The 8,586-nt window shown below is 37.6% G+C and overlaps 1 protein-coding gene across 11 annotated transcripts in view; it reads left to right on the top strand.

Annotated features, from left to right (window-relative positions):
* Positions 1-8,586, top strand: part of rbfox3b (RNA binding fox-1 homolog 3b) — a 220,475-nt gene that overhangs the window by 24,232 nt on the left and 187,657 nt on the right. For all 11 annotated transcript variants that reach the window (XM_079617798.1, XM_079617797.1, XM_079617791.1 and 8 more), the window contains one exon: positions 4,961-5,044. In XM_079617798.1, coding sequence (XP_079473924.1) covers positions 5,023-5,044 — 22 coding nt within the window. In that variant the 5' untranslated portion in view covers positions 4,961-5,022. The remainder of the gene's footprint in view (positions 1-4,960; positions 5,045-8,586) is intronic.

Raw genomic sequence — 8,586 nt, 5'->3', positions numbered from 1 at the left:
TCCTAAGATAACCCGTAGACAGTGTCCCAGTTTGACTTTCTGCAGTAGCTGGAAGCGTTTCTGCAGCTCAGGATGAATTTGGAGTCAACTTATTGTCAAGCGGTGATTTGTGCATTATGTATTTTTAATCAGTTCGAGGGAGTGCTGGTGTGTTGCAGTTATTCCAGACTGGTTTCGTTCATGAGGATGAATCCTTCTTCACCCTGGAAAATAAATAATGTGTGCTGTTTCTTCCAGCCTTCGTCCAGGATTCAGGCTTTTGTTTAGATGACCTTAACTAGGGCTTTGACTCCGAACTTCGTTATTCCAATACAATTCGAATATTGAAAAAAAAGAATGATATTCGAACGAATACTAAGCAGCCTTCAATATTTTAACCTGTTATGGGCATTATTTTTTGTAAATGTGTTTGCTTGTAAACGTTGTTTTCAATTCCGATTCCGAGGCTTTTTCACGCCTGGTGAAGCTGTGAACCGCGAGCCCATTAGCAAGGCTATTACTGGTCATCTGGGCTCCTGTAGGTTAGCGTTAGCATCCTGGTTAGCGCCTATTTTGTATACCAAAACAATGCCCGCGATTTAGTTATGTTTGATAAGAACAGCGGATAAAACCTGTCGAAATCATACTGTTTGTGTTTAATCCAGGGTCTGATTTTTAATATATATAAAAAAAGACAGTCGTGACCGTGTGTTTTTCTTCTGAAAACATCATTGCCTGCCTATTGACCGATACACTGCCCTCTAGTGGACAGAACATATACAACTTAAGTTTGATACCAATATAGGTCTAAATGAAGGCGTTTAATGGTCAAAATATTATGAATAAATATTAAAATATATTTTAATAGTAATAAACAAACAAACTTTGATTTGATTTTTGGGCATTTTTAGTAAGTCAGCTGGTGTGTTTAGGGCGTCTACGCTAATACGTTTTGGTTTGAAAACGCATCTTTTTTTTTTGGTCTTCCATCCGTCCACACTGATATGGCGTTTTTATTAATGAAAATAAATCGTTTTAAAAACGCACTCCAAAAGTGGATACATTTCGTGTTGTAGTGTGGACTGTATTTAAAAACTATGACGTAAGTTTAGTCGTGTGACGCATATTGTACCAATAGATACTCATGTTTATAGCGGTATTGTGCCTGTTATGTGCCGTTCACTTTCACACTGCTGCTAAAATATGTTACTTTGCACACTCTTCATATCATAGTCCTGCAAAGATGACAGAATTGACCGTTCGCAAAGACCCGCCCCCTTTAGTTACTGTTGCTATGTCTGACAAGCTACGCCGCTCTCACACACACACACATTCTCACGCAGAGAAAAATACAACTGAGGACACTGACAGTACAGGACAGACCAGGTTACTTTTCGGTTACTTTTGATATTAAACGTATTAAACAAAGTCTCACCTTTCAAATTTGGTCATTTTTAAAAAGAAATTTAACCAAAAATACCGTTTTGTGTCTCTTTAATGTGTGTGACAGATCGCTGTAGAGCATCAGTTAAAGCTGCTCGTGAACCGATCATCTCTTCCTTCTAGTTCATTTATAGCATCAAATAAACATGAATGAACATCAGAAGGAATGTTGTTTTAACCGCGGAAAGGCGTCAGTACACTCCGCTTCTCAAGTTCAAATCCTCCCATGTTAATCTACTAACTCTCCTGACTGCTTTGTCGGACAAAATGGCGGATGGCGAAGTATGATTGGTCAGATCACCTGTCAATCAAGCTCCCTGCGAAGGGCCAATTGAATCACATTTGAGAGCAGTTTTAGCATTTTAGACCAAACATATATAATAGTGAGTGAGTGCGATCTGGATGCGTCAGTGAATGCTGAGATATTCTGCTAAATAAAATGATCCTGCCAGAAGAATTGCGTGATAACTTTATTATTTATTTTTCCGTCTGTATCATGTCAGTGAGCATTTGTGAGGTTTAACGCATGCGCAGACAAGGTGAATTTAACGTTTTCAGGCGTTTTCCAAAAGTTTCTCATCCACACTGAGGCCCCGTTTACACGTACATGGTTATTTTGAAAAACAGAGACATTACCCTTCGTTTACACGCAAACGGAGAATTCGCCTCTGAAAACGATTCTTTCTAAAACTCCGGCCAGAGTGGAGATTTTGGAAAACTTCGTTTGCATGTAAACTGAGAAAAACTGAGTTTTAGGCAGCCGATGTCACAGTATGGGACTATTTTCTGGATTCTGATTGGCTAACGTGGGCTTGAGCTTCTCGTTACACTGCCACCTACAGGTTTGGCATGCTCTATACACGGGTTCGTGTAAACAAACACTTTTCTGAAAACTGACAGGTGTGCACAGTGTTATTTTTGAAAACGGAGAGGCGTGAAATGTCCGTTTATGAAAATAGCCGGCCGCGTGTAAACGTAGCCTGAACCGTCGAAAAAAACGCCTAAAAACGTGAGTGTGAACGGAGTCTTTTAAACGAAAATGGAAGAGAAATGCCGTTTTCAAATGTAGCCGGATTAATGTAGACGTAGCCCAAGTGTGAATAGTGTGAACACACACACACACACACACACACACACACACTCACACACTCACACACACACACACACACACACACACACACACACACACACACACACACACACACACACACACACACACACACACACACACACACACACACACACACACACTCTTCCTCTGTGTGTTTGGTGCATTGGTCAGGATGAATGACTCCCATTAAGGGGTTAAGAGCAGGAGACGTGCACCACGACCTCAGTCGCACCACACATTACTGCACAGAGAGCCATGCACGCCTCATATAATGCAGGGGCCATAATAAAATGCAATTAAATTATGCAAATGAGACAGAAATCCCAACACAGTCTCAACCATGTGTCCACGGTCTTATACACACACACACACACACACGTTGTGTGAGTTGTGGTGATCTTTAGCATTGGTCAGGCATGGAAATACCTTCGGTAGAGATGCATTTGATTGGCTTCCGGATTGTTCTTTTCTATTTCTATTCAAGAAAAGCCAGAGGAAGGCTGATTGCCTGAAACATTGCTCATTCAAATATCAAAGTGACGTGTTTAACCCTTTAGGAAGTGTGTGGGATTTATGTTTTTGTAGTGTTTCCAACGTGCCTATTTAAGTGTGCAAAACCCTATATATAAATCTGTTTTCTTTAGGTGTGTATTAAAAGAGATTTTGCTTTACCTTTTTGCACACTGAATCCTTTAAATGCAAAGTTGCTTGTATCTGTTGTTTCTAGATAGTCAGCTGCCTTCTAAGAAAATATCCCTAACAAGCGATCAGAAACACCCTATATAGGCAGCAACTCCCTATAGTATCCTGCAGACCCGCAGCACCACCAGCGCCAGAACCCCAGCGCCAGAACCAGAAATAAGGGGCGGAGCTTACGTTCTAACACCAGCGCCAGAACCGGAAATAAGGGGCGCAGCTTACGTTCTAACACCAGCGCCAGAACCGGAAATAAGGGGCGCAGCTTACGTTCTAACACCAGCGCCAGAACCGGAAATAAGGGGCGGAGCTTACGTTCTAACACCAGCGCCAGAACCGGAAGTGAGGGGCGGAGCTTACGTTCTAAACCGAGTAACGCCACCTAACGTTTTGGAGCGTAATTTGCTTAGACATGAAACGGTATGCTTTTAGTACACACGAAACGTCATACTTTATACGTATGTTATAATGATACATTAAGGTACAGAAACATTGGGCTTCACCATATTTTTTATATCGTGGTCCGTTGTATGCATTTATATTTACTATGGTTCTTTTTTTTACAATAATTTTGTAGAATAGATAATAGAGTAGAATAGAGAATATAGAATAGAATGTAGGGTAGAGAAGAGAATACAGTAGAATATAATAGAGTAGAGTAGAATAGAATGCAGAGAATAGAGTAGCATAGAGAATATAATAGAGAAGAGTAGAATAGATAATATAATAGAGAAGAGTAGAATAGAGAATATAATAGAGTAGAGTAGAATAGAATGTAGAGAATAGAGTAGAATAGATAATAGAGTAGAATAGAGAATATAATAGAGTAGAGTAGAATAGAATGTAGAGAATAGAGTAGAATAGATAATATAATAGAGAAGAGTAGAGTAGATAATATAATAGAGAAGAGTAGAATAGATAATAGAGTAGAATAGAGAATATAATAGAGTAGAATAGATAATATAATAGAGAAGAGTAGAATAGATAATAGAGTAGAATAGAGAATATAATAGAGTAGAATAGAATATAGAGTAGAATAGAGACTATAATAGAGTAGAATAGAATGTAGGGTAGAGAAGAAAATACAGTAGAATATAATAGAGTAGAGTAGAATAGAATGCAGAGAATAGAGTAGCATAGAGAATATAATAGAGAAGAGTAGAATAGATAATATAATAGAGAAGAGTAGAATAGATAATAGAGTAGAATAGAGAATATAATAGAGTAGAGAATATAATAGAGTAGAGTAGAATAGAATGTAGAGAATAGAGTAGAATAGATAATATAATAGAGAAGAGTAGAATAGATAATAGAGTAGAATAGAGAATATAATAGAGTAGAGTAGAATAGAATGTAGAGAATAGAGTAGAATAGAGAATATAATAGAGAAGAGTAGAATAGATAATAGAGTAGAATAGAGAATATAATAGAGTATAATAGAGAATATAATAGAGTAGAATAGAGAATACAATAGAGAAGAGTAGAATAGATAATATAATAGAGAAGAGTAGAATAGATAATAGAGTAGAATAGAGAATATAATAGAGTAGAATAGAGAGTATATAGTAGAAAATAGAGTAGAATAGAATATTTAAAACTAGTCTTACTGATCCCAAACCTTTCAAATGTAAATAATAATTGTTGTGGATTGTTCAGATATCGAGTGCCCTGCTGTCAGATGGATGTTTATCCCACATGACTCATTCTTGTGTGTGTGTGTGTGTGTTTCAGGATCAGGAACAGTTTAAGTGTGTGTGGAGACACCGAGACCCTCTTCATCAAGCGCTCGGTTCATGGATATTCCCCTCTGGACAGGTCAGTGATGAGAACTAACACTGGTGGTGTGTTTGCATGAAAGCTGCTGTTTTGTGGGCGTTCAGTCACTGTGAGGTTTCCCGTAAGACGGATCCGCTAATATCCCGTCCGGCCCTCTGGTGTGTTCAGGCTCTCGGATCCCTCGCAGCGTCTCTGTGCTTTGAGTAATTGATGAATTGCAGTGAATATCTGGACAGGCTTCATTTTGTCGCCCTCATCGGCTGCTTAATAACTGTAAATAGGCTCAAAATCTCCCTGCTTTTCCACGCTTAAAGTGGAGTAACAAGGTTATTTTTAAATTAAGCACATTTATCAAGCTACCAGGAACTTGTTTGCAAACTTAAGTGGTTATTACTTGGCCTCAAAACCCAATTAAACTCACTTTTTATGCACTCTCTCTTTCTCTTTCACACACACACACACACACACACACACACACACACACACACACACACACACACACACACACACACACACACACACACACACACACACACACACACACACACACACACACACACACACACACACACACACACACACACACACACACACACACTTCTGTTGCCTTGATATTTTTCTATACTAGAATAAAGATATTTTTGTTTTTTGTTTGTTAAAAAACTAGGGATTTGCCATTTTAGTAGTTGATTAAATTTCATTTAATTCTCTTTGATATCTCACAGCAAAAACTAATATGCTATTCACGGTTAATATTGTTAACTAAAACTAAAACCATTATAAAAAAAATACTTTAAATGGTTTCCAAGGCACCGTTTCTCACTTTTGGCTATGTTTGAATGGAAGAACTAAAATAACCAAAACTACAGCTAAAACGTAAGAACACTATATAGACAAAGAAAAGAAAACGCACACAAGTTTTTATTTTACTTACTAAAAATGTAAATAACATTAAAATGAAAAAAGAAAATCTAAAAAGAAAATCTGATATATCAATATATAAACAAAAATGTTAGTTTATACAGTATATCTATAATAGTAAAATAACACGGACGCCATCGATCATACTTTATTTAAAAGGTTAAATTATTAAAACCTATAGTTATGTTATTAATAAAGAATAGCATGCATGTTTAAGTTAGGTAAGCAGTGCTTAAGTAATTATCTGTCAGTAATAAAACATAATCCAGTTCATTACTGTATCTGTCCTCATCTATTTGAGACCAAAGTAGTGGCAGGTTTGACATGCTAGTGCTAATGCTTTGCATTTCTATTGCAAAAAGAAATATTCCTGCTCCTGAAGTGTGATTTTACGCATCGCTTGTCATGAAACATGTCAGAAAGCAAGTTCAAGTACATGTCACATCTCTGTGTTGCTGCAGAAACACCTTTTCTGTGTACTTGTGTACGATTCTGACTGAACGTACATCCACAAACTGTGTGTGTGTGTGTGTGTCAGGATTGATGGTGTTGAATATCTGTCAGCGGCAGCAGAGCTTGATTTATATTCCTGTGTTGTATTGACTGCTGTGTTTATAAGGAAACTCCAGCATTTATTCATGAAACTGAACTCACACACACACACACACACACACACACACACACACACACACACACACACACACACACACACACACACACACACACACACACACACACACACACACACACACACACACACACACACACACACACACACACACACACACACTCACACACTGAGGCTTGTTGTATCAACTTTTCCTCAAATACATTTGTAAAATTAAAACTGCTACTTATAGCAACTATAGAAATAAGCTCAGTTAGAATAGCCAAATATTGCAATAGAGAGACGATATTGTATTCTGAATAGGTAGCACTTTGACATTAATACTGAATCAGAACTTGTGAGCACTTCATCTATAATTGAACTGGTTTAATAACAGTGTTTGGTCGCGGTCACACTTGAATTGGTTACAAAATAGATGTTAAAACATACAGTGTGTGCCCAGCATGTGTGGAGAATGTGTCCTGAACGAGAGGGAAACAGTAGCTTTAGAAAGGAGAGAAAGAGAGGCACGCAGCGTCTGTGTGGAGGAGTGGATGGAGAGACTCGCTGACGGAGGGTTTTTTCTCTAGAGTCCATTAGACTAGGGCCCCATAAATCTGCAGAGAGAGAGAGAGAGAGAGAGAGAGAGAGAGAGAGAGAGCTTTCTCTCGCTCACTCTGTTTTAATCTAGAGAAGGGATGGAGGAGAGGGAAACCCCTGATGGTGTTGCAGACACACACACACACACACACACACACACACTCTCCTCCTATGAGTCACTCACACGTTCATTTATTCGTTCTGCAATCTGACGTTTTGTTCTGTTCTGATGTCCACTTATCGTGTCGGTTAATGATTTTTGCACCAGAAACAGTCTATTTGGATTCTAATGATCGTTTCACTCCTACAAAAACCCCCCCAAAAAAACGTTTTTTAATTAGTCTCTTTTGACTTGTTTTCCAATACAATTATTTTTAAAAAATCCTTTAAATAATATAAATGTACTTAGTGCGTTTTGTATCACGGCACTGACATGTTTTTTTGATTTACTTGTTTTTAACTGTAAAACCCAATAGGGCAATTTACTAAAAGTTAATAGCACTTAATATATACAAGTTTTGTGAACTCAATAACTGATTATATTAAGCATTATTCAAACTTAATGAGTTGCAGCAGATTCTAGTTTTATAAGTTTTTTTTATTATTTTTTTATGGAATGTTGTTGTATTAATTATCACTTATTTATCTGTGCACATCATTGTTATTATATATATATATATTTTTTTTTATTTTTTTTTATTCATGCGCCTCTTAATCTTTAATCACAATAACTCCCCCTCCCTCTTGCAGCTCTTCTCTGATGACGAGGGCGGGGCAACCTGTCAATCACATGAGATCAGCCAATAGCAAACCACAACCATCCAATCAATTCCTCACAGACAAAATCAAGCCCCGCCTACATTTGCTCTTGTTCCAGAAGCGTTTCACTCGGATATACGGCACAATAGAGAAGAAAAGACCAGCGCAACTTCCATTTCGTGACGCGTTTAACCCAATAAATCCTGCAGTATTGTATTTGATATGCAAATTTCCAAGGCCTATCAATGATCAACCTGATCAAAACCCGTTGATCACAGTCTTGCATACCTTCTGTTTTCTGATATACTTTTATCAGCTTGTGGTTCACATGTTCTCAAATGAAAAAAGTTCACTCTACTCATAAATATTGTTTTGTAAACTTAAATGGTGTAAGACATTTTCTAAAATGATACAGGTTAACTTAACTTGTTGGGTTTTACAGTACACTCTGATATTAAAGATGCATTTTCTAAAAACAAGCCTTAAAGCGATAGTTCACGAAAAGGAAAGTCTTACGGGTTTGGAACAACATGTGTGAGTAAATAATGACAGAAAGCACTTTTTTTTTTTTTTTTGGTTGATCTAGCCCTTTAATATCTTATGCAATGTTACTTCTCAAGTAGTCTCGTTTCAAAGAGTTTCCTCTGACTGTTAGCACCAAGCCGGCTGTTTTTGCTGTTGCACTTCAGTAAGT

Source organism: Phoxinus phoxinus (genome assembly GCF_949152265.1).
Source record: "Phoxinus phoxinus genome assembly, chromosome: 1".
In the NCBI taxonomy this organism is placed as follows: domain Eukaryota; kingdom Metazoa; phylum Chordata; class Actinopteri; order Cypriniformes; family Leuciscidae; genus Phoxinus; species Phoxinus phoxinus.
Note: the sequence above shows the minus strand (reverse complement) of the source record. Positions and strands in the feature narration are given on the sequence as shown.